This window comes from Toxorhynchites rutilus, chromosome 1 (genome assembly GCF_029784135.1).
Source record: "Toxorhynchites rutilus septentrionalis strain SRP chromosome 1, ASM2978413v1, whole genome shotgun sequence".
Lineage (NCBI taxonomy): Eukaryota > Metazoa > Arthropoda > Insecta > Diptera > Culicidae > Toxorhynchites > Toxorhynchites rutilus.
The window spans coordinates 150,102,784-150,130,614 of NC_073744.1; the positions used below are offsets into that span (position 1 = coordinate 150,102,784).

At 37.9% G+C, this 27,831-nt stretch overlaps 1 protein-coding gene across 2 annotated transcripts; it reads right to left on the bottom strand.

The window, feature by feature from the left end:
* Positions 1–6,989: 6,989 nt before the first annotated feature.
* Positions 6,990–15,278, bottom strand: LOC129763082 (uncharacterized). Of its 2 annotated transcripts, none has more exons than XM_055761843.1 (4): positions 14,694–15,278; positions 14,329–14,618; positions 8,467–8,650; positions 6,990–8,164 (listed from the first exon to the last, which is right to left on the bottom strand). In XM_055761843.1, exons 1-4 carry the CDS (start codon positions 15,056–15,058, stop codon positions 8,161–8,163), a joined length of 843 nt encoding a protein of 280 aa, XP_055617818.1. In that variant the 5' UTR covers positions 15,059–15,278; the 3' UTR covers positions 6,990–8,160. The 2 variants fall into 2 exon arrangements, with proteins under 2 accessions (XP_055617818.1, XP_055617817.1); XM_055761842.1 differs by having other exon boundaries at positions 7,000–8,160; positions 8,474–8,650; positions 14,694–15,269.
* Positions 15,279–27,831: the final 12,553 nt, after the last annotated feature.

Below are 27,831 nucleotides of genomic sequence, written 5' to 3' on the forward strand. Positions count from 1 at the left end.
GAGTAGGAATTAGGCATCGTGCACAAATTACGTAACGCTAAAAATGCGATTTTTGGAAGGTTCCCTATGCGATAACAGACGGAATAAGCTTTGTTTAGCAGCAATCTCAATATCTGTGTTTTTGGTCTTTTATTAAATTTTTATCTCAGCTTTTTCTCAAAAAATCTGTATTGAAATCTGTATTAGGGGCAGCTTCGGAATTTACATTCTCTGTGCTTTAGTAAGATAAAGATAAACGATGTTATTTATTTATTATAGGGGAACCCGGGGCAAGAGTGCCACCTTAAGCTAATAGGGGTTTTTGAATGCTCTTTTGTTATATTTTTTCCATTTTTTTTGCTGGTTTGTTCATTTGTACTCCTATTTAGGTGCAGCTATGTATCAAATTGTTCAAAAGTTATGTTTACTATGAGAATGTTTCATTTACAAAATTGATGTTTTTGGATTGTATTTTTCCAGTACGGGGCAAGAAAGCCAATCTTATCTTATCTTATATATATATATATATATATATATATATATATATATATATATATATATATATATATATATATATATATATATATATATATATATATATATATATATATATATATATATATATATATATATATATATATATATATATATATATATATATATATAAATATATAATGGAGTGATGTCTGTCTGTCTGTCTGATTCTTATAGACTCGGAAACTACTGAACCGATCGACATGAAAATTGGTATGTAGGGGTTTTTGGGGCCGGGGAAGGTTTTCGTGATATTTTGAGACCCCTCCCCCCTCTCTAAGGGGGGGGCTGCCATACAAATGAAACACAAATTTCTGCATTACTCGGAAATTAACCAAGCAAACGAAACCAAAGTTGGCATGTGAAAGTTTTAGGGTGCAATAAATGTTTCTATGATGGTTAGACAGTCCTTCCCCCACTCAAAGGGGGGGCTGCCATACAAATGAAACACAAATTTCTGCATTACTCGAGAATTAATCAAGCAAATGAAACCAAATTTGGCATGTGGAGGTTTTAGGATGCAATAAATGTTTCTATGGTGATAAGATACTCCTTCCTCCTCTCTTAGAGAGGGCTGCCATACAAATGAAACACAATTTTTTGCATTACTCGGAAATTAATCAATCAAACGAAACCAAAGTTGGCATGTGAAAGTTTTAGGGTGCAATAAATGTTTTTATGATGGTTAGACAGTCCTTCCCCCACTCAAAGGGGGGGCTGCCATACAAATGAAACACAAATTTCTGCATTACTCGAGAATTAATCAAGCAAATGAAACCAAATTTGGCATGTGGAGGTTTTAGGATGCAATAAATGTTTCTATGGTGTTAAGATACTCCTTCCCCCTCTCTTAGAGGGGGCTGCCGTACAAATGAAACACAAATTTTTGCATTACCCGAGAATTAATCAAGCAAATTAAACCAAATTAGGCATATGGAAACTTTAGGGTGCAATGAATGTTTCTATGGTAGTTAGATACCCCTCCCCCCTCTCTTAGGGGTGGCTGCCATACAAATAAAACACAAATTTCTGCATTACTCGAGAATTAATCAAGCAAATGAAACCAAATCTGGCATGTGGAGGTTTTAGGATGCAATAAATGTTTCTATGGTGTTAAGATACTCCTTCCCCCTCTCTTAGAGGGGGCTGCCGTACAAATGAAACACAAATTTTTGCATTACCCGAGAATTAATCAAGCAAATTAAACCAAATTAGGCATATGGAAACTTTAGGGTGCAATGAATGTTTCTATGGTGGTTAGATACCCCTCCCCCCTCTCTTAGGGGTGGCTGCCATACAAATAAAACACAAATTTCTGCATTACTCGAGAATTAATCAAGTAAATGGGCGGGACGAAGTTTGCCGGGTTAGCTAGTAAACATATAATTTTTGATGAAAAAAGCATTGTGAAATTCACGGTGGTTCCAAAGAACGCAAACTCAAGTTCTGGTGGCGTTCACGAAAACCGGCAAGCCAATCTTCTCCGGCCAATTTGAATGTTTTGTCGAAATAGTGATCTAAGCTATTTCACTCTGCGATTTTATATCCTAGGTGCGGGATGTCGTGTGTTATCAGCCCATAAAATAACTTCTGCATATTAAGGGTGTGACTCACGAGTAACTCCTCATGTTGTTTATAAAACACAGTTTTAAAACGACCTAACTTCTGCACTTATTTGGCCAATGTTCTTCTGGGCAAACTATATTCCTTCACAGCTCGTCTCCATGATTTACAGAATGTACGGCAACAACCATAGTTTCCATCTGCCACTGGTTTCGGAACGAAATTCGTCCATATTTACAAACCATGACCACAACAAACACAACCACGAGAAAACTATTTACGTTTGACAGATGGAATTCGAGGCTACGACTATGGCATTTTTACCCCGGTAATAATGGCTCCTTTTGCTCCGGAAGTTGAGAGATAACAAATTTATTTTTTATTGAAATAAATGCCTACAGTAAGTTGAAGACAAATGATTATTCTATTTGTATTTATGGGTGGAGTCATGCAAAAATATAGAAACTGAGGGTATTTCGTTAATTTGCGCCTGTGCGTTCTTATATAGATTGCAGTTGTAAGAAGCTCACTTATTATTTATCTGTTTTCCATTAAAAAATGTTTAAGGTTCTGGCTGATAATATGTTAGATATATGCAGTTTCTGTAAAAAAAAAGTTCTGTGGTTAAATAACTGTAAAAGATGGAAATAGCCAAAATGATCAGATGGGCACTCTTGCCCTGGGTTCCCCTAAAGCTATATGAATAAAATAGGTGAGATGGGAAACAATAGTATTAAGCCATTACTGCAATGTTATTTTAAAAATCTGTAAATTCTGTATGAAACACAAAAAAAATGTAATCTGTATCTGCAGATTCTTTGTTTAAAAAAAATATATATCCTGAAAAATCCTTAGAAATACATTATCATGTAACCCTGTTCGAGATACATCTATCGGTGCTTGCTTACTGGGTGCTGTGTAACCCATTAAAACATGTGCCTTATCATCTTGGCTCAGGAAACACACCTCATTCGGTCCCAGAATCGAAGTTAGCTGCTCAAGCTCTAGGGGCCCGTGATTTTTTTAGGAACCCCTCCCTCCTATGTCACATTAAGTAACGTAACACCTCCAAATCCCCCCCCCCCAAAACGCCTTACCGCGTCGATTTTCATATAGTTATGTGGAGATTGATTTTGTATGATTCACATGTACAAATTGATATAAAAAATAAAAAAATATGTAATTGCCTCGGGCCGCACTGTGCCCAGCATTAGAAGAATATTCGCGATGCATACAAATCTCGTGTATTGTTCTCGCGAGAACGAGAGTGAATCATGAATAACCCATCTTCTATTGCTTCTACGAAACCACGTAAACGCGTCTTTTTAGAGCTAACAAAATTTACGACTGAAGAATTATTACGAGAAGGCATCGTAACCATTTAAAATAAATAATACCCGACTTTCATATTTGTTTTACTGGAAGAGAGCTTCTGTGAATTTGGTAGTGTGTTCGGATTTATTGGTGTAACGATGATAATGTTTTCAATTATTTTTTAGACTCGCAGATTTTCTCAGTTCATTCATCACAAGCCTTGAAAAATGCCAGTTTGAAAACTAAACTAAACAATTGACCTTGAAAAAAGCTAAAAGCTTGCCGCTAACTTGTAACATGACTGACACATCGTGAATTCCTCTTTGGTGACTTTTTCCGATCGAACAAATAATTTTCGTAAATTCGAGCATTGATTCCGGGTCAAAAGTGGCGTATGTAGCAGCATATTTCAAGCCGGATGTAAATAAGCTATTTTTCAGCGGCAAGAGCGGCGTTTTTCGGTGGAAAACTGGAGGTAAAAACTTCGTTCCTTTTCGATTCTGTTCGGATTTTCTTGTTGCGAGATACTGAAAAACTAGTTTGATATGCAGTAAGTACAGTGTTTCAGTGCCGCTCTTAACAGCGGGCAATCAACAGTAGGGGAGGTGGGGGTCAATCGGACATGTTAAGAAGAACTTCGATTATATCTTTGGAAACTCATGTTTCCCAAAATTTTTATGCAGCTTCTTGCAATTCAATATACTGTTTTTCTACCTAATTGGCCAAATATTATACAAAAAAAATGTTTTTCAATGTTTTTTACTGAAATTAAAACAGACCGAAAAGTACAAAAATTTGTTCGATGCGGGTATTATATACATATAGTGGGGGTAATATATGAAGCGTAGAGATTTATCGATCGCGAGAGGAATAATTTTGTTCAACCAAGGTCTGAACTCATCACGAATTCCGTTAAATGATGAAAAAATCGAATTAATCCATCTAGAAATGAAATCGTGCTTTTCAGCAGTATAAACGAGACCCTCAACTATTTTGCTTCTGGTTCCAATCAGCTTCTAAACAGTCCACATTTGGCGATTTGATTTCCATTTATAGACGCAGGGCATTCCTTAGGAATATGTTAAACAGACTTTTCACAGTCCATCTCACTCCTAGTGGCAACTGTCCGTTTTACCCCACCAGTACAATTATTTCAATAATTTAAATTCTCCACTCAAAAATGAATTTACTTTTCCGTACATTTCTAATATCGCTTCTCTGTTAACTCACAAACCGAAATATAACCATCTGTGAATTGCATTTTGTTATTAAACCACTCAAAATGCTTAATATCGAAGCAGCTAAAATTACATCCACACTCGGAATCATGTATGATTTTCGGTTTTGTTTACCTTTTCCACTTTTGATTAGTATTCATTGCCATAGGGTGGCTTAATATGTTAGAATAACATGTAGAAGGTGTTCTCATTAACAGAAATCTGAAATTCAAATTGTAACTACACAAATCAACCACCTGTCCATATTACTCCCACTGTCCGTATTACCCGCGGTTCCCTTACATTTTAATCATGAAAGCTAATTTGAAATCTGCTCAAATTGACGTTTTATTGCTTAGCAAAACATTCGCGTCCATTACTTAATGTAAGCATCCATCCATCGGCCCTTGCAAGTGTTATGCACCCGTGGCCTAGTGGTTAGCTTCTCACATTATCATGCCGGGTGTTCGGGTTCGATTCCCGTTCTGGCCGGGGGATTTTTCGTCAAAGAAATTTCCTTCGACTTGCACTGTGGTCACGCGTATTCTAGAGCTTGCCCCTCGGAATACATTCAAGGCATGTTATTTGGCTTAAGAAATCTCAACTAAGTATTAATAAATGACGCTAGCGCTGAGACGGCAAAAGTTCCACAGGGAACGTTAACGACATTCAAGAAGAAGAAGTGTTATCAAAAGTTTGTATAAAGAGTTTTAATGAATATGGGCCCTTTTCATTATATCGGATATTATTTTAAAATGCATCAAATTGTAGCATTGCATTATATGAATATAACTCTTTGGTAAAACTTTCGGTACCCTCAAAAAGCACCAATCCTTGCAATTCTTGTTCTGGCAAGAACCAGCCATCTTATAGGTCGATATATCTGTCCTTGCTAATGCACGTGTAATGCATCTCCTCCTCTAGATAAACTCAATGCACAAGCCAAATGCGATCCTACATTGGTAAGACCATCATCATCACTGTATGTGTTGGATCGATAAACTGATCCTATTGGGTCATTCATAACGTGGGATTCAACGCATTTAATTACTACTTGATATTTTACAATTATTCAATATATTATCTAAAAAATGATAATATTTATTGTGATAGATGCGTAGAAATATTTCTAATTAATTGATGCATACACTTTTGCAACCTAATTAGAAATGGTCGAGTTATAAGCGATTCAAATTTTCCATTATATCCTACATGACTAACTGTTTATTATATTCATATCAACGGGTACAATAATAACCCTAATGATGTTTATAAACTAGAGGAACTAAATTTAACAATGAACCTAACATAATCTTAAAATTAATTACTGTCAAGAGAGTGTGTAAGTGCGGAGGTGTAGCGTTTTTTGAGTGAAGCACGAGACAGTCCGAAGTCGAAGAGAAAACTGAAACGATTAAACTCGCGACATATGCTCGACATTGTAGGTTCATTGTAGCCATAGTTAGTACGTGAAAATTGTATAAGAATGAATTTGAGGGTCTGTAGGTTTCGTCGTTGAATATTGAAATCGACCTGCTGGAGTAGCTCAGGACAATCGATGTGAGACAGTATCAGGTCAGAGATGAAACAGGTTTTTGCAACATTTCGACGATCCTGTAAAGTTTCAAGTCCGATGAGATTGCACCGATGCTCATAACTTGGAAGATTATGAGGATTATTCCACGGTAGATGTCTTAAGGCAAACCTCACAAACTTTCGCTGAACGTCCTCCACACGTAAAATGCCATTCATGCCAACAACACATACATATTCGAGAATCGAGAGGACTAGAGCACAATATATAGCTTTCAAGCAATATATATCCCTAAAGCATTTTGTTGTACGAAACATGAAGCCAAGAGCTTTGGATGCTTTTGATGATACATATGCGATATGATTAGCGTTTAGATTTTCACGTTACCTCCCATATCTACCTTCCTATAAGCAGTGTTGCCACAAAAAATTTTTCGTTATTTTTGGTACAGATTTTGTACGGTACAGAGTACAGATTTTCGTCAAAAAGTACAGATTGGTACAAATTTTTTCCGCGTGTGAAATTTCTTATATTTGAACAAAGCAACACAAATGTACATGACGACTTTTAAGCCGCAGTATCGCTTGGAGTGATTTTTTTTTCAATTTTAATTCATGATAGTACGCAATCTAAATCCAAAAAAAAATTATATAAGCATTATAAAATACACGAAAGACTTGCAAATGTAAACGTAGTATTTGTAGTAAATAAATCAGTATTTTTTCATGCTAAATTTCTACAAAGAATATTTTCGATGGTCCAGATTTTTGGTACAGATTTTTGAAAGAAAAAGTACAGATAAGAAATATTTTCAAACCCTCTGGTACAGATTAAAATGTGGGAACACTGGTTATAAGTAGTCCTTCGTCAAAAGTGTTTCAAAACATTGACTAATAATTCAAATGATGATATATTGTGAGAGGACCCACAGAACCTCGTTGGACAGAACATTGTAAAAATCGACAAACAATGCATCGGGCATCTTCTATTTTCAGTTTTTTTTTTAAATAAAGCATTTATTTTCACTTAAACATGTGGTTTTCAAACTATACTCGCTATTATAATTTCCTTTAAATTAGTTTCCAGGAGTTTGAAAACATGTATTCCCTATTTTTGGATCTGATAAATATATCGTTTTCAAGAAACAAATACTAGGATTGCAACCTATCAATAATAAACATAGAAGAATCTTTGTTGGCACTACGGTCTACAATCACAATCCAATAATAAATGCTACTGTATAAATAACGAATAAATATTAGAATTTTCAACTAGCTTTGTTTGATTTTCCTGTTTATGCAACTCAACGGTACGCAAATCCCGGATACGGCTTTAACTGAGCTTGGAACGGAGCAGACGAAAGTGGAGGACCTCCCGGTGAGCTGGGTGGCCCTCCGTCCAGCCATCTTGCCATCCAGTGGGGCATAAAATACGGCGCAAGTACCTGAACATTGTTCCAAAACAGTTCGGACATAAAATAACGACAGCCGGCGTAGATACTCCTCACAAAGTTCATGTACATCTGGAAGCTCGTTGCCATCGCATTGGTCGTGAACGCCAAATACTGCGTCAGTGGTGTCCATACTGGTGGTGGCGGTGGTGGCAGTGGTATTGGAAGATTCGTGTGCGTGGGAAAAAGAAACTGATTGAAGGGAACCGGCGGATATCCAGGGTGATGAAGATACGGATAGGGCGGTGGCAATGGTGGTAGCTGTGATGGAACATCCGGCGTTGAATGACCCCCGCCACCCCACAACTGGTACAACTCGGGAGCCGGAGTCGGTTCGGACGGGGTTGTTGACTGTTGCTGTTCTTCCTGATCCTGGGACGATGAACTTGATGAACCAAAAAATCTACTATGAATACGTCCTACTCTACGCTTGAAGTCTAACTGCTATTCTACCGGTGGCAAATTGCGAGGGCCAAATTCGGATTCGCGGTCGTAAAACATAGCCGGCGAATGGCGATAAGGGTGCTGATCGACAGTGTGATACAACCCGTAATGTACGCCGGTGGACGCTACCTGAAAGTGGATACGGATTATTGAATTCATTTATATATTGTTATATGTTTTATATTTCATATTAACCGCGAGCTAGCCGGGAAAAACTCATCTTCTGTGGAATGTTACCAGACTTCGACTCAAGCACACCCACCATCAATCCAAGAAAATTACATTCTTTCAATATCAAATTCACGCTCAGAGAACCGACAGTAAACGTGAATAGCACATGTGAAAAAGTACTCCACTCTCAGAGCTCTTCTAGCTAGCTCAACGAACTCACAATGAAACCAGTCGCCGTCATCAGACACGTATATACTTACGTTAAACCTACCCTTTTAAGCCCGTTTATGGAAGCCAGCAGGAGTGCGAGTTTCGCCATAAGAAACGCTTTTCCGCTGAGAGCGGCCAGAAATTGGAATCCGATTGGCACGACGAACATGCCAAAAATTGTCACTCCGAAAATCATCATCGGTATCATCTGCTGGCGGTGACGACGATGGCGCCCTAGACGGGAAGAAAATAATTTGAATTTATTGCACTCGATGCAATCAGCGGAAGCGTCGTCCATTGTGAAAGCGGTGATAGTGATGAATTGCATTCGTGCCATCTCTACCTTCCATACAAACCAACAAACTGTCGTTGCAACACTTTGGCCCTTCCCAAGCACGCCTGCATAATTATTATAAGCTGCGCGGAAATTAATTGGTCAATGGGTAACTCGAAGCAGTAGTATAAATATCATCGGAAATCCATTAAAATGATCCGCGATAATTGAGTTTCTGTGTCGCTAAAAGCATACTTCACTCGGAACGTTTCGCAGAAGCACAGATTTATACTGTGTCACGGAAAGTTGAGGAGCATAATAAAACTAATGTCCAGGGGACTGCGCGATAAATGATGTTTTTTTCTGTATTTAGGATTCAGTTTGTTTTCGGGATATCGTTAATTTTTCTGTTTACTGTCAGTGTATGATGAGAAGTGAACAAGCTTTTTACTCACGATTGCATCTTCAAAACAAAGCATTTTTTCTTTACAACAAAGACTAATGCTTAAAACTTCACAAACGTATTAATTTTTTTTTTGAGTGTTATAATGGTCGGAATTAATTTTCCTTGAAAGGTCATAAAGCGGAAATGCATGTATAATTAACAAGGGTGGTAAAATGAACCAGTGCTTAAATTGCAATAATTTAACTAAAAACCAATAGATATTTCTTGACCAACCTATTCTTAGAACATATGAAGCTATTCGAGACACCCTGTTATGCATGAATCTGTCAAATGCTGAAAATAATGAACAGAAAGTGCTCTCTCAGTAGCCATTCGGATGTAATTTTGTGCGCATTGTATTTAAGGAATTTCCCTTGAAATTTTATTTTATCCGACCTGATACCTTCGACGAATCATCAGTATGAACAGCTGTTCACATATTCTAGAAGAGGTAAACATCCGAAATTACTTTGGCAAAATGAGCCACCACTGGATAACGACTTAGGGGAACGGGGGGTAAAACTCGCCGTCGAGGTAAAACGCACCCCCTTGAAATATAATGGAAAATGAAATAATTGGCAAGATTTTTCGATGCTAGCACAAAAAACCACACCTTGCTTCAAAATATAGCAATTTATAAAAAACTGCATGTTTTCATGCAACTTTGACCGCATTTGCCGTAAGACTTTTGAAGCATTATAAGACTAATTTAAATTATTGATACTTCATAACATTCTCAAATATTATTAATGCTATAATGAGTTTGTATCAATAAATGTTAAAAGTTAAATTTTTATATTGAAATGCGATTTCCTCAACCAAGTCATGATGGGGCAATACGCCCCACTATGAAGAGCTAGATCACTGTCAGTGTTACCAAATAACACAATTTTTTCTCTCTCTTGTATTATGTAATAAAAACTGGAAAGAACAAAATTTTTACAATGTTTCGCACTACTGGAATCCATCCAATAACCTAAAAAAAAAGAATCACAATAAAAATTCAAACTTAAAAGGCCTGAAGTCTGCCTGCACTTCTGTGTACTGCGGCACGAAGAGATATTTTTGTGAACAGTGGCACGTATTAATACATTTGTAAACATAAAATATTGGAATGAAAATTCCTCGGAGTCTCTGGTTCGACAACAAAAAAAAACCTCGAGAATGCGAGAGCATCTGACGTTCCTAGCAGGCAGGGTTGCCACATTTGAATCTGTAAAATTTTCTGAAAAATCTATATCGAAAAATTAGGTGAAAAAAATCAAAGGTTTATTTTCATTTTGAATTTATTTTTCTAGTTTATGGGTTGTTAACCCTTCTTTACATAATGGTGGAAATTTACATCATAACATTGGATGCTCAAAAATTATATAAAAGAACAAGTTCACCAATAAAGATAAAATCATGCAAAGAAGGGTTAAAGCCGTATCAATCCAACAAAATAAATGAATAAAAGGATTTCTCATAATCCTTTGAATCTTAAGGTTTTTATACATGATTTTGTTGAACTTTGCCTTCAAATTTTTCATCAATTTCATCCTTGAAGCTCCTCTTCGGGTCGATGCATAGTTCTTGGCTCTCGAAATAAAGTCTATAGTTGCCAACCGATTTGCGGATTTTGTTTTGTTGCCATTGTAAAGCGAAAAAATCGCGCAACACACACTAATGAATGTTACCAAAAAGTGTCTTACAAACGACCTTAGCAATGGATACAAAAATTTCTCATCGCGCTGGGACCAAGTTATATCTGAGTAACCTGAGTAGCCAGATTTGGTTATTCAAGCCTTGTTTAATACTTGCTTCAACGAATTGAGGAAATTGGCGCATCAAATCATTAAGGTTTGGTAACTTGACAAAATTTTAAGAGTTCATCAAGGCCGCAGTTTTGATTACCGGATCGCTGAAATCAAATCGCTTTGAAATCTGTTTCGCGAGCTCAATATAGAATCACGACAAATTAATTTGAAGGTCAGATTTCTAGCTACATCCAATCCTTTTTCAGCTTCTCCTGCATCGATACCAACGTAAACATCTTCAGGCTTCTTCAGAAAGTTTTCAAAATATTTCACATCAAGGTCAGCATCGACGATTCGTTGCCTGTAGCTCTCCAAACATAAGTTACCCAACATAATCAACAATAACATTCGTGTCTCATTATAATGTTTGTAAAATAGAGAATTTTCTGATTTGATGAGCGGGAGAACGTAGGATCATTTAAATGAGTCAATATACGATTGGCAAATTGATTATGATCATACTTAACTTGGAACGAAAAGAATAGTTTAAGCTCTTCAAATCGCTTAAGATTTCGCTTTAGATCTGCCTTTAGATCTACCTTTAGATCTGCCTAGATCTGCCTCCAATGAAAGCCATCCCGTTGCGTTGTGTTCAACATTTTTATAAAACAAGGTATCTATGTATGCACTTTAAATTGAATTTAAAAAAATCTGTAACTTCTGTATTTTTGCTGAAAATCTGTAATTCTGTATATACAGATTCTGTATCTAAAATTTGTCGAAAAATCTGTAAAATACAGAATACTCTGTATATGTGGCAACTCTGCTAGCAGGCGAGAAATTTATCCGAAGCTGGGTATATACAGCAAATCAAAATTTAACCAAAAGATATGCTTCGAAGTCGTTTGACATTTCGACCCGTTGTTGTGGTCGTGGTCAGGTACTAAAATTGCGAAATCGCGGAAATTTGACATTTGATTTGTATGTATTGGGCTATCGTTTGACGTTTACTCTTTAGACAGAAAACCTAGGACCTCGGTATAGGGAAGAGTGCCTGCAGAAACGTCTTCTTCCGTTTATTAAGGTTCACAAAGGTCCGGTGGAGTTTTGACCAGATTTGACAAGCTGTCACTACAGTCGAGAAGTCCTTAAAGGGTACTCTGACAATGGGATTGATTTAATTGAAAAAGGGCTCAATCCTCCCAATTGCCCCCAATCCCGCCCAATAAAAAAATATTGGGCAATTGTCAAGTGAAAATTGAATAAGGCTGCCAAAGTGACTCGGGATGGTGCAGTCATGAAGAGATCGTGGAATAAAAGTTCCGCTGAGATTGACCAACAGAGAGTCCAAACTTTAATGAAGGAAATCCGAAGAAAAGTTGGAAACTTCATCAAAACTAAAAAAAAATCAATTATTTGCATTTTTATATAAAAACATTTTTGTACCTTCAACAAATCCCGAGATACAACTGACTTTATGATTCCGGATTCTTAATGAAACAACCTGGTTATCCTCCACTTAAAGAGGAGGGAAGGAATATATAACCACCTTAGAAACATTTATTGCACCGTAAAACCTCCTCATACCACATTTGGTTCCATTTGCTTGCTTAATTTTCGAGTTATACGGAAATTTGGGTTTCATTTGTATGGCAGCTCCCCTCTAGAGAGGGAGGAGGAATGTCAATTCACCATAGACATGGATGCCAATTCACCATAGACTAAAAGCTCCACATCCCAAATTTGGCTCGATTTTCTTGATTGGTTCTCGAGTTATGCAGTAATATGTGTTTCATTTGTATGGTAGCCTCCCATTAGAGAGGGGCGAGAGGTGTAGAACCACCATAGAAACGTTCTTCGATCTCTAAAACCTTTACATGCTAAATTTGGATCCATTTGATTGATTAGTTTTCGAGTTATGCAGAAATTTATGCTAAAATTGTATGGCAGCCCCTTAGAGAAGGGGGATGAAGGTATGACCTCCATAGAAACATTTACTGCACCCAAAAACCATCACATGCCAAATTTGGTTTCGTTTGCTAAATTAATTTTCGAGTGATGCAGAAATTTATGCTTCACTAGCTGACCCGGCAAACTTCGTCCCGCCCAAAATTTGTTTTTTGTTATCAAATATTCTTCAAATATTCACGTTTCCTTACTATGAGCAAGTTCATGGGGCCAATCGCAGAGTGTTCATTGATTGATCTTCTAATCGACCCAGTTGAATTTTGTATGGCAGTTCCCCCATTGAGAGAGGGGGTGGAGTGTCTAAACATCGTAAAAACATTTATTGCACCCTAAAATCTCTACATGTCAAATTTGGTTCGATTGGCTTGATTAATTCCCGAGTTATGCAGAAATTCGTGTTTCATTTGTATGGCAGCCCCACCTAAGAGAGGGGGAGGAGTATCTAATCACCGTAAAAACATTTATTGCACCCTAAAACCTCCACATGCAAAATTTGGTTTCATTTGCTTGATTAGTGTCTATTCACCATGGAAACGTTTCGTGTCCCCTAAAACATTCGCATGACAAATTTGGCCTCATTTGCTTGATTAGTTTTCGAATTATGCAGAAATTTAATATCGCATATATTTGAATATAATTTAATATAATTTAATATAGTAATGGAGGGTGGAGAGTCTAATCATCATAGAAACTTTTATTGCATCTCAAAACCACAATGAGTCTAATTTGGTTTCATTCACGTAATGCAGAAATTTGTGTTTCATTTGTATGGCAGCCCCCCTTACGAGAAAGGGAAGGAGTATCTAATCACCGTAAAAACATTTATTGCACCCTAAAACCTCCACATGCAAAATTTGGTTTCATTTGCTTGATTAATTCTCGAGTAATGCAGAAATTTGTGTTTGTATGTTGTATTGCAGCTCATGTGATAAATAATGTAATAAATGTTCTGCTATATTTTTTGCATGTCACAGGTAAAAAAGTAATTAAATTATACATATTGAAGATAAAATACAGATTTTTTCATTACAAAAAAAAATGTTTCGATTATATCACGTTTCCATTATCATGCGAAATTTTTTTGAGCGTGATATAATCGAGACGTTACCGTATTAGCTGTTTTTGTTGAAACTAACACCAAAAGTTCGAATATAAAAAAATCATTTTTACCATCAAGTGTTTACCTCTAGACGGGCAGTGGCAACTATATAGCCACCAATTTTTTCAATGTTTTTAATTGTTTTGTGTATTGAAAAAAAAAAGTTTTGTTGTTTAAACATTTCGTTGTATTGTAGTTTGCGTTGATTACATGCCTAGTTCTCACGGCCCGTTAAAGGGTTAAAGCGTTATGTAAAACAATCTGTACCAAGCAAAAAAGATTCAGAAACGTTTATATAAACTATCAAATAATTAACATTGTTTATGTACAGTGATGTGGATTCCGGTTACCATAAAAACGATCAATGAACCAATTTTTAACAAACCATACCTTCCACGATGTACGAATTGTCCATCCGCCGCCGCCAGATATTTTTATCACTATTTGCCCATCGTTTCATATGGCGGGAAGGGTGCGGTAACTCGATTTGCAACACGTGCGTACGGAGCATACGATCCAATGCTCTCAGAACATGCATTTGCCACGTTTTCCCAGTATCGCTTCGAGCGTTAGGTTCCACATTCAATCCACTGCGGGTGCGATTTGTCGTCGAGTCATCACTTCCGAGCAAGCTATCCCGTCGTTCACCAGCATCATCCCCATCATCCGCTTCCGCGTATCTAATCGTAAGCACAGTATCGAATTATATCAAAGTACTGCACACAATAATTCAAATGTTGCCCCAAGAAACTCACGTGTCGTTGACGTTATTCACGTGCACTAAGCAAACACCTCTCACTAGTGGAATCTTTACACTGCGAGCGAAGTCATCGACGGCTTTCAGACTCACTTGCTTCAAGCAATTCCAGCTAAAATCACTCTTCGATTCGCACGTTTTCAACAATTCCTTTGACTCTTTCATCAATTGTCTTAGGGACCTTTTCAGCAGTGAACATTCACACTGATCACACAGAAGTGCAACGTAAAGTATCAAGAGAAGACGAAGCTTCATTGTGGGGCTGTCAATCAATGCACATGCTTGATCACTATTGGAACTGTAACTGACCGGGGGATCGATTGGTATGATTCGTTTTATATATCGCCCACTCAGGTGGGTCATACCTAATCTTGTCGTTGCGACTGGATGCGCTTAGCTGATGCATTGCTGATATATGTGATTACGATTGTCATCAGTAGCAGTAACAACCTGGAAACCTTATTCCTAACTTACCAATTATGCTGGGAACGAGGGAACCCACGCTCACGTTGCCACCGGTTCAGTGGTTGTACGATTGTCTGAAATCGATTACGATTCGAAATGTCGCACACTGTTTAAATTGATTAGGATGAAAAGAAAAGCTGCAATGAAATTATACCTTCTGGTTTATATTTTTGCACGCTTAGTTAAATAAGCATATTCGAGACACTTGACTACTGTTAGTACCGTTGATATGAATCATAAGCAATTTGATATGATTTGTCAGCAAACGGTTTTACGAATTTTAAAAATCTGTCGTACGAAACTGGGTTAGGTTAAACGATGAGTATTTTAACTCATTTTGACCAAAACATATCAACGATATTTTCACTATAAATGTGGCAATAAAACCTGATAAATCGTTTGAGTGTGCCCGGCTCTAGCAGTTCCAAAACATGGGGCTAGCAGCTACGTACACGAAACCCCACACCTATCAATCTTTTCATACTGCTTTCAAATGAGGTATTACGATAGAAACCGGAATTCATTTATGAGAATTCTGCTGGACTGCAGAGTCCAAACAACAACTCAGGAAAAGTCCTAGTTAAAGCAACTTTCGTACCGTACCGTATAATCGGCCCTGCTCCAGATGGTCATAATTCAAAAACTATTTGAGATATGCACTTGCAATTATATGTCATATGAATATATAGACTTTGTGCAAATAAATTGCAACATTTCTTGAAAAAATAACAGCTTTGTTTCGGCGATATCCTTGATAATATCTGAGAATTTTCAAGAAGGACCGATGGTTTGCGTGGCTTTGTAATGAATATAACGCAAAAATTTTATCATTGGTTTTGACTGTCACTTTTTTGCAAATATCTTATATTATAAATTATAGGCTGTATAGACACCTGTAAATGATTTCAAAATGAAGCCTATACCTCAAAGAATGTCTGTGTTTTCATTATTCAATTATTTTTTAACATAAAAGTTTAGAAAATTCACATTTAAAAATGAAGTGTTCGGAATTTGAGATCGTTCGGAATATGAGACAAAACGGTATCTCCTCCTTCTTTTTTTTCTAACAGATGCCCACTACGTTTGCAAAGGCTGTAGAAAGCAAGGCGCCTAGAAGTATATCCTAAGGTAAGGCCGTTTCGCCACTAAGTTGGTTGGGGGAGCGGTATATTAAACAGTACAGACGAAAGCAGAAGGGGAATTATTTGCTTGAAGCGTGAAAAAGACAGACTGATCACTTGAAGCTTGGGCACAAGCGTATTATGTTTTGTTTACAAACAAAACACAGCAGACTTCCAATATGGCTGAAGGGTGGTTTTAGCATGCTGGCCCACCTTAGGATATACTTCTACCCTTAGAAAAATCCTCGGTCGAAAACTACTAAATACATTTGGTAATACAAAATTAGTAGAATGTACAAACTTTTTGTACATATTGTCAACAAACCCGCATCCCTACCAGAGATTAGTATATTTTACTCGATAACATTAGTAAGCTTGGATATTGTCATATCTGAAAACTGGTGAGAAAAGCGCGTATTAACCATTTTCATTGTTCCCATAAGGCAATACGGAGGTATAATAAGGATATAATTCTGATACGTGCATTTTCGGCGAGAAAATGTAGCCGATATTGGGCTTCCGAATCATGGTTCTGCTTGACATATGTGTTTATTAGTACGGTCGAAAATGACTATAGATTGGTAGTATTTACCAAAAAATTCGTTATATTTACTAATTATTTCTCTCAGTGTAGGCGCCTTGGAAGAAAGTACGATATCGAAGCGAGGAGTTAAAAAAAATTGCATACCTTTTTATTCAATACAATACATTGTATCATATCCTTTATGACGGCGCCAGTGGTTGTGTGGTTAGCGTAACAGCCTCACAATCCGATCGGCCTGGGTTCAATCCCAGCTGGCGTCGTTGGGATTTTCTGAGGCGAAAAATCTCTGGTTACGTCTTCCTTCGGAGGGGAAGTAAAAGAAGTTGGCCCGGCTCATGAGTTGTTGAGTCTGATAGGTAGGAACAGGTGGAGTCGCCTCCCTGATGTCGGTGATTGGCACTGAAGTGGCGGAAATAGGCCGACGAAAAATAAGCGAAGATAAAAAAAAATCATATCCTTTACATATTACATATCTATCGCTCGAAAATACGTGAAGTAAAACGTGTATTCAGCTCGTTCACTACAGGGGTATGACTAAAACGTCAAATCCCTCATGTTGTACCCAATATTGCTGCGGTTCACTGACATTTTCGTTCTGTCAATTACTGTTGTTTACAACTCGGTCCGGTTATATAGTCGGATAGTGGCACCTTTAAACTCCATGTCAAATGTGAACACCTCCATATGAAAATCGCTCATGCAGTTAGAAATGAAGCGGCGCATTTTTCTTTATTTTCACTATCTCCGTGATTACAACGATTTCAATCCTCGCAAATGATATGTTGATAAACAAATGACGCCATATTGATTTTGATTTTGGGTAGCCTATATTCAATTGATGTCTAACCCCTGGTTCACTACCATGTATCCGATGCGTTGCTCGGTTGCTGGCTCTGCTCAATCCGCTCATTAAGAGCAACCAGATATCTTGGACGAATCAGCAGAGCGGTTTTTAGAACGTAACCCGAATCTATGATTCCGAATACCGGAAGCTATTTTAGACACGAAAAAATGAGAAAAATTACAAGCCCTTCTGTGAAGCCTTTCTGTTCGATAATTTCTAAGGCCTTACTGCCGTTCTACGCATAGTTGTCCCGTGTTACTTTTTGACAATTTTCACTTTTCTTCATAGAACGATGTTTTCATGCCTCATCTTTCGGAAAAAAACACAAAAAAATTATAGTTTGTTCCCAGCTTACAAAAAAACAACATCATGCTGATTTGACCCATCTTGATATTCTATTCATGACTGTCTTACCATGTATCAGATAAATCGGTTCAAGTTGATGAATTTTATGTCAGGTTTTCAGCAGGGCTAATGTACTCATTTTTGGTTTGAAAGAACGAACTAATTCTCAAAGAAATGAAAGAGAAGTTTAACAGAACACGTGTACACCTTGTTAGCGAATGACTAATAACAATTAGATTTATATTCTGCAAAGGTGTTGCAGATCACTACCTTCTTCATAAAACTATGTTTTTATGCATAATCTTTCGGAAAAAACACAAAAAAAAACTAATATTTTGTTCCCATTACTTCAAAAAACAAAATCAAGTTCAGTTGTCCCATGTTAATATTCTAGGCATAACGGTCCCACCATGAATTTTTAAGCCCTCAACCAATATTGATTGATTTAAATGAGGGGTTCTTTTCACATTGAATTAAGCAATAGTTCGTACGCTTCTAAAACACCCAGTGTATTGCTAAACCGAAATGCTTGAAGCTTCTGGTAGACAAATATGCTAGAAAACTTTGAATGCGTTTTTCTCAGTTGCTGATTTTGGAACATGGGACAACTATGCGTAGAATGGCAGTCTAGGAAGACCTCCAAAACTTATGGAGTACATGAACTTCAATTTTCATTCAATGTCCGTCTTTCCCGACTCATTCCTATTTGTTCAAAGATGCCGGACACAATGATTTTGCAAAATTGCTGAATCAAAAACATTTTTTATTACGAAGAGAAACCTAGACTATCGATTCGTGGTGAGATACGAGATATGGCTATTAAATACAGGGGTATGACTAAAACGTCAAATCCCTTATATTGCCAGTGTACCCAATATTGCTGCGGTTCACTGACATTTTGGTTCCATCAATTACTGTTGTTTACAACTCGGTCCGGTTATATAGTCGAATAGTGGCTAACTTTAAACGCCATGTTAAATGTTAACAGCTCCATGTGAAACCGAAATATGAAAATCGCTCATGCAGTTAGGAATAAAGCATACTATCTCCGTGATTTCAACGATTTCAATCCTCCCAAATGATATGTTGGTAAACAAATGACGCCATATTGATTTTGATTTTGGGTAGCCTATATTCAATTGATGTCTAACCCCTGATTAAATAACGAGATTGGTTACGAAAAAAGTTTATTTTTTTAAAATTACGGTACAACGATATGCTCCCCTTCAATATACTCCCCTTGGCACCTCACACACCTTTCCATACGTTTTTTTTCCATTGTTCGAAGCAGTGCTGAAACTCTTCTTTTGTGATGGCGTTCAAAAGCCGCGTCGTATTTTCCTTCGACTCTTCTTCGGACTGATATCGGGTACCTTTCAACACGGATTTGATCTTGGGGAATAGAAAAAAGTCGCATGGAGCTAGATCTGGCAAGTACGGGGCATGTTCGAGCACTGGAATGCCCTTATCGGCTAAAAATTGTTTCACCAAAAGCGCGTTTTGGGTAGGTGCGTTGTTGTTCATGTTTTCCGTCACACATGATATCCGACGCGCACTACAAACCACGTTCCATTCAAACCACTGCTGCTCGCAAACTACTATAGTGTCAAAAACGTGTTTTCGTACGTTTATAGCAGACACTTCATGCTACCGAACGCACTATTCGTTTTTCCCCCACCCCTCTAGGGTGTCCTCCAGGCGCGCAGTCTCGTTTTTTAATAGCCTTACCTATATATTTTTTGTGGAATTCACGAAAAAAATCAACTTTTACTTAGGATGTCGGTCCAATAACGTCCAAAAATACACAATAGCGTTATTCTGCAGAAGTTGTGGCACGGGTGATATACATATGAAAAAAGAAACGTAATTAGGAGATCATGGACCCACGTCTTGTTATTGGCGTGTCGGGATTTAGCATTTGTAGCGCGTTGGATGATTCTCGGAATTTTTCCAAGGTAAAGTACGCTAGTGAATGTCACAATATATAATTATAAACACTTCGATTGAATTATAATTTGAAATAAACTTTATTCTCTGTAATACACCAAATTGTCCCATCACTGTCTGAATATCAATTAATAATTAACAATAAACTCAACCTATATTTTAAACTGCTTACTGGCCTATCTTTGTATTGTTTGAAACACAAGAGAGCATTTATATTATTCATCGTTATTCATTGTCATTCATGTCATTCTATTCGATTCAGACATTGATTGTTTATGGTCATCATTTCACTGTTAATGGTAGATCAGTGGTAACTCAGCTCGTAAATATATGACCACGCACTATAAGCGCCAATCCCATAGGCATGCGCCGGAGCAACAACAACAATCGAATACTGATGCCGAAAGAGTTAGGGGAACCCCGGGTAAGACGGACAGTGGGGTATGATGGACAGGTTGATGATTTGTATAGTTGCATCATGAATTTCAAATTTCTGTTGATGGGAACCCTTTCTACATGCTAATCTAGAATATTTAAATCATCTTATGGCAATGAATACTGATCAAAAGTGAAATAGGGAAACAAAAGCCGAAAATCAAACGTGATTCCGCGTGTGTATGTGATTTTTGCGGCTTCGATATTAAGCATTTTGAGTGGTTTAATTGCAAAATTGAATTCGCTGATGGTTATATTTCGGTTTGTGAGTTGACAGAGAAGCGATATAAGGTATGTACGGAAAAGTATATTCTCTCGTAACTGATAAATTTAAATTATTGAAATAATTGCTTTGGTGGGGTTGAAATGGACAGTCACATCCATAATCACATCCAATGCATGATGGAAAGTGAAGGGAATAATATTGAACTCTTTTTTTATATTGCTTTCTCTTTTTGTTCTATTTCTGTTACTGGATGCACAAACACTGAGAGAGAGCGAAATTATTCCTCTCGCGATAAACTTCTACACTTCGTATATTATTGACCTGTTCATATTTCCCCTACTACATGTCCATTATACCCGCATCGATAAAAATGTTCTATTTTTCGGTTTGTTTTAATTTCAGTAAAAAACATGAAAAATCACACTTTTATAAAACATTTGGCCAATTATTTCGAAAACCAGTATATTGAACTGTAAGAAACTGCTTTGTAATTTTGGAAAACATGAGTTTCCAAAGAAACAATTGAAGTTTTCCTTAACATGTCCGTCTTACCCCCATAAATGTTACCGAGAAAAGATGAGATTGGCTGTATCTATAAACGTTGGTATTTCTGCATGGAATTCACTCTTCATACTTTTATTATTTCATTCATATGGACGCAAGAGCCATCTCGTCCGGAGCCACAGAGGACAACCTGTCTTATTATATTTCGGAATCTTTTATCGCTCGACTGTAACTTTTCAGGGCCACTAAATAATTATCGAAGAGCTTAAGCTAGAGCTTGGGTAGACTGTTCATTTCTTAGTTGCTCTCCGTGATTGACGAAATTACCCAAAAAACACACCGAATGATGCTTGGGAGTAACAAATCATTCTCATTGTACAAGTTTCGGCGATTCGAGCTCTAAATAGACAATAACGACGCCGACTACGTCCTTACAGTCACCAGGGGAAGGGGAGGAATGTTAATATGATATTCGCCGCCCGAAGACCAGAAGGGTCGCCTCTATAGCATGGTTCCCCAGCGTATATCATGGAAGGGATTGTTATTAGTGAGGAGAGCTAAAAATCAGGATTCACTGAGATAAGTGATGTGATTATGTAAACGCGTACTTTTGACCACTCTATGGAACGAAATTCCTAAAATCCGCGCATTCTCTTTATGCATCCTGAGAAAGGAAACCTGAAAAAAATAATTGGAACTATATACTATTATTTACGCACGTATATTTCATCGAATTATAATCGTGTAGGTGGAGAGTTGAGAGTGGGAAACTTGACAAGGTAACCGAGAGAAGTCCTCTAAAACCAATCGATCTCCAATCGCGACGGCGGAAAGTTATCTTTAGGAAACCTTAGAAGGTAACCGAGATATCTTCTGTAAAATCAATGTGAAAACGAAATGAAGTGTAACAAAATTTCCCATTCACATTGATGCAAGCAGAGTTATTAACTTCAAATTAACTTCAATTTGCAGCAGTGGAGGTGAAGCGCTGCAATCTCTATCCACCCCTATCAACGTCGGCTTACGCGTGGTGAGTCTCTTGAGTAGTTCAAGACGACACGATAGCCATTCAGGACAAGTTTGTGCCAAGAAGAAACTTCAGGCGGAAAATCGGGCATCGGAACGTTCAAGACGTATACTGAATAAGTTTGTTTGTAAGCGGGAAATAAAGCACCCCAACAATGTGGCTGAAATTGTCCATAGAAAACTAGCCCCGTGGGACTGACACTGAACTTCCAACGTGGTCTGCGTCGGTCCCTCTGGACTGACAATGAACTTTTTGTTAGGAGAGCGAGACTAAAACTGAGAACGACAGTTACAAAGTGAGAAACTAAATAAAATATTTGTTTTCCGGATGTGTTACATAATAGGCCGTATGAATAAAAACAAAATTCACCTTTTCTTTACTTCATTCGAGCAGTCGAGCAGTGAGATTAAGTTTTTACTACGTTTGGTATGAATAAAAGAAACAACAAAGTATTTACTTTTCGAAAATGGATGTTTAGCTGATTTCGTATGAATAAAACAGCATTCATCAAGTATTTACTTCGTTATTATCAAGTATGCTCATGAGCATACTTTGGATCTGAAAACACTATCATTCGTTTTGATGTCATATCCGATTTATGTTTAATGCTGCTATCTTGCGCTTGAAGTTAAACAAGTTAACGATCCTCATTGATGGCATTGAGCTTCGTTTACTAGTTTAGGGGAGCGTAAAAAAAATGATTGATTTTCAGGCGGAATGAACACGTTTTTAAAATTTAAATTATGAATGAAAAATAACCTTCCCGTACCAATGTGGCATTCTGTTTAAAGGAAAAACACTTTTGTTTGCAGGTGGTGAAAAAATCTTGTACGATATTGTTTTTGAAGACAACTTTATATTATAATGAAAAGTTTCAGTAATAATGTTGGAAATGTATAGACAAAGGGTTAAATAAAAGTCGGAAAAAAGTGTTTTAAGTGATTAAATAACATGATGTGAACATTTTCATTCAAATTTTAACATTTGAAAACTGGCTTCGTGTCTTCTAATATGATAGGTATTACACTAACGAGATAGGGACCCAAACTATGGTCCCTAATAGAAAGTCGCCACCAGACGTCGACACTATTCCTTTTTCATCGCGAATTCACGCTTTGTCCAAAAAAAAACGTTTTGAAACGAAACCTAAACAATCAGTTGATAGATGTTTGACAAAGTAAAAACTATGTTTGGATTCGAAAATCAAATTAGTAAAGTAAACTTTTATTCATACGGATTCAAGTAAATACTAGCAAAGTTTACTTTACTTGGAAACGGGCAGAATAAGTAAATACTTTTTTTTATTCATACGACCTAATGTGACTACTTTTGAGCGAATTTCCTGACTATCTTCTTTCTATCAAATAAATATCTTTGGGAGCTGGACTGGCATTGATATTGTGCAAGCGTTCCCCGTTGAGTGCTCTCTCGCTCTCTTGATGCGGACCGAATGGGAAGCGCAACAAAAATGTTACTGGGCTCAACGTACTAAATTATATATGAACCGCATTGTTTCCCAACAGCATGGGACGATCTTAGATCGATATTTAGAAGATCGATCTTTTCCTCTCCATTTTTCGATTTTTTTTATTGATTCTCTGTATTCCGAAAATTCGCAAAAATCGATCTGTTCTTTTCGATCTTTCCGATCTTTTTGATGGTAGATTTTTGACGTAGGACTACGTCTAACCGGAAGATATAGGGGGTGAAATGGAAATCTAGGCACTGAACAAGTAGGAAAAAATGCAAGATTTGGAACGCTTATAACTCGAGCATTTCTCAATAGATCGCAAAGATTTTTGCATCAATTGATAGGAAATATATCTACGCATCTATCATAACGAATAACATATCATTTTTCTTGAGATAAATAATTGAATAATTGTGAAATAACAAGCATTGTCCAAATGCACTATGTGCCCATTTTTGATTGGTCCATTTTGTGCTCCTCAAATCGTACCGACCAAAACGGGCAATCAGAGCAGCAGCGAAATAGAATGAAGCACGATTGGAAAGGAAAAAGAAAAAAATGAACGAAACATTGGTCGCAGTCTCACACATGCGTAATTCTCGAGCCAGCCAGTCAGCTTAAAAATCCCCGCTCCGCTGCCGTAACGATCATTCTTTGTGTGGACACCGACTGGACAACATCGTTGCTGGACGAGTTGGACGGCGAGGGATCGAGTGCCTTTCTCAAGGCAAGAGGGTGAAGGTGGTAGTGCTGGAGTAGAGTAGAGTAGAGTTTTCAAAGGGCCTTTCTCAAGGCTAGAGACGAATGAACTGCAAAAGTTTAAAGTCTCTATAATACAAGACCTTCCTTCCTTCCGTAACGATCATTCTCATTCAAACCGTACACCACATCGGTTCGCATCACAACACATCAACAAACCAACCCAAGCAGCCATGTCTGGACATGGTAAAGGAGGAAAAGTGAAGGGAAAGGCAAAATCCCGCTTGAACCGTGTTGATCTGGAGTTCCCCGCAAGGGTAGCTAGGCCGAGCGCGTTAGTACCAGTGCACCAGTCCACCTAGCCGGCGTTATATAGTTTCGGCCGCCGAAGTGATCGAGTTGGCTGGTAAAGCTGCTCGCGACGATAAGAAAACCCGCATTCAGAACAGAACACATTCGGTTCGGTGGACATCAAGACAACAGGCAGTTGCAGCGAGTGGCAAACGCATTCGCAAAACGGCAGCAGGTAGCATAAGAATAAAGTTTGTTCTTTGTACAAACTGCTTTGGTGGCAAATCCAGAACAAGGCGGCATCGAGGGCGTTCGAAATGGTTTTTTTCAAAACCATGAGTACTAAGTTTTCTAAATTGGAACCATTCCATAAAACAAGGCGCTTTTCAGGGCCATTAAACCTTCCAAAAAAGAGTAAAATACAGAAAAGAGGAAATACAGTTCAATGCTTTCTAAAACAATATCCAAAATAATAATAAAACACAAATTGATTTTTTCATAATTTGTTTGCCAGGATATGATGAGTTTGTGAATTTGGCAGTTGTTCTGAGCTTATTGATTTTCACCAATTCTTAAATTGCTTCTAGGTTGAAAGTATAGTAATTTACACTTATCTCGACATTTAGCTAATTGGACGGACCTGTAATGCGACATATTTAGTTGGACATTTTTGTAAACATAGAGTTCGGGGTCCTAATTATGACTCCACATTGAGAGTCGACCCTGTACCACAGTCATCGCAAATGTTCAATTACAGGTTAAAATCGCCTCCAATCCGACACTGAGTGGTGGTAATGCGACGTGCCATTGAATGTAATTTACTGTAAAATATGTCACAAACTGGATGGGAAGAAATTTTCCAACTGTGAAAGCTGTGGCGAGTGGCAAACGCAATCGCTAAACAGAAAGGTTTAGCCGAACAAGATGGGGATATCGAGTGATAACAAAAACAATAAACTCTTCAGATTGAAGATAATTTTGTGATCCTGAAAAGGACCCTTTTTAGCCTGCATGTGAATCCACGAGCGAACAAATCGTAATGAATGTATTTTTCTTCTTCTTTCTTTGTTTTTAAGAGGCTTTAAACTTTGCAGTTCATTCGCCTCTAATGTATTTTTTGCCATCGCTGCCTTTTAACGCTCATTCGTTCGTCTCGTTGGACTCGCCCCTTTGGCTGAGTCTGCCGATTTGTCTCTATCCTGTGAGCGTGTACCGCTAAAGTACAAAACGCACGGATCACTTGAAAAATATATCATTCTCCTCCAAACCGTAAATCAGTGTGGTTGCATGGCATCATTTTACATCACATCGCATCAACGGATTGGTGCCGGAGCACCAGTATACCTAATAGCGGTTATAGAATTTCGGCCGCCGGAGTGCTCGAGTTGGCTTGCAAAGCTGCTCACGACAATAAGAAAACCCGCCTACAGAACAGAGCACATTCGGTTCGGAGGCAACAACTAGTTTCAGCGAGTGGCAAACGCAATCGCAAAACGGCAGCAGGTAGATGAAGGAAAAAGTATGTTTATACAGACGGCTTTGGTGGCAAAACCAGCCACCGTAAAACACCGCGCTTTTCAGGGCCATTAAACCATTCAAAGAAGAGTTATTAAAAGTTATTCACAATACCAATGCATTCTAAAGTGACATAATATGACATGTCATGACATGTTGATTCGTTCGAGAACTCGCGAGCTGATCGGACAAGTTTGAGAATCGATCCGATAACGGTGTTTTTTTTCACGCAGATCTATATTGTGCTTTTTTTCATCAGTGCTTGCGAGTGAAGCGAGCTCAATTAAAAGTGATGCACGATCGAGACGCTGAGGATCCAGTTCAGATCAACACACATTCATCACACGCTACACAGCAGCGGCAAGTAGAAGTTTATTTTTCTATTGTTCCATATATCATTCCTTCAACCTCCTGTGTACGATTTACACCATTGTCCAACATTGTATTTACCAAATCGGCAAGCGTTGGCATTAGGGGTGTACATCTTTCTTACATTACCGTTGAACTTTTGTTGAAACTTTTTTTCATTTTTGAATTTTATACAATAAAAAATTGAAATAAATATAATTTATATATACCTTGAATACAAATATAATTTATTTACTCATTTATTTTTTTCTATTTTTTATTATTATTCTACACTGTTCACATCGAACAGGTGACTAATTCATTATTATGGCTGAGGGTGGGGAGGATCCCCCATCCACGTCATTGAATGTTTCTGATGCTGACCCACCTCCTGAAGAGCAGGAGGATGAAGCAGACGTTGAGGAGGAAAATTCTGTGTATGAAGTAGAAAGTTCTGAAGATGAGGAAATTGATGAAAAACATGATTTTCGTCTAAAGGAATACCCGGAGGGATTCAAAGGTCCATTCATTGTATACTTTAGACGAAAATCAAAACCTCTTAATGTCATTTGCATCTCAAAAGAACTAACGCAGAAATTTTCCAATGTTACTGAAATTACTCGGATGGGGCCAGACAAATTACGAGTTGTCGTCTCTTGCAGGACCCAAGCGAATGCAATAACGCGCTGTGATCTCTTTGCGATTGAGTATCGCGTATACGTACCCTGTTGCAACGTTGAAATAGACGGTGTAATAAACGAAAAGGGTTTGACTCGAAAAGAGATACTCGATGGTGTCGGTCGCTTCAAGAATTCCTCACTTAAAAGTGTGAAGATTCTTGAATGCGATCGACTGAAGTCTGTGTCACTTAAAAATGACAAACGAGTTCTCAATCGGACAAACTCTTTTCGAGTGACATTTGAGGGTTCCGCTCTTCCAAACTACGTTGCAATAGGTGCTCTTCGTTTACCTGTTCGGTTGTTTGTACCCCGGGTAATGAAATGCAACAAATGTATGCAACTCGGTCACACGGCCGCCTATTGTTGCAATAAACAACGTTTCGCAGATTGTGGAGAGAGTCATGATGGGACTTCTTGCGCAAAAGAGCGCAAGTGTCTTCATTGCGACGGGGCCCCCCATGATCCTTCTCAATGCCCGGTGTACATACAACGAGGGGAAAAACTCAAGCGTTCCTTAAAGGAACGTTCCAAGCGGACTTATGCAGAAATGCTTAAGAGTTCCGCCTCAACGACTCAGGACAATCCCTACTCCATTCTGCAGAACGACGAGCCTGTTGCAGACGCTCCCAATGCAGGAAGTTCCGGTACATCGCAGGGTGCCATTAGGAAAAGAA

What these genes read in the sequence shown, in the direction of transcription:
- LOC129763082 (XM_055761842.1), bottom strand. Translation starts at nt 15,058, where the DNA reads ATGACCCACCTGAGTGGGCGATATATAAAACGAATCATACCAATCGAT. An exon ending in GTGAATAACGTCAACGACAC is followed by an intron (nt 14,619 to 14,693) that starts GTGAGTTTCTTG and finishes GCTTACGATTAG; the next exon opens with ATACGCGGAAGCGGATGATG. An exon ending in CAATTCGTACATCGTGGAAG is followed by an intron (nt 8,651 to 14,328) that starts GTATGGTTTGTT and finishes CTTCCCGTCTAG; the next exon opens with GGCGCCATCGTCGTCACCGC.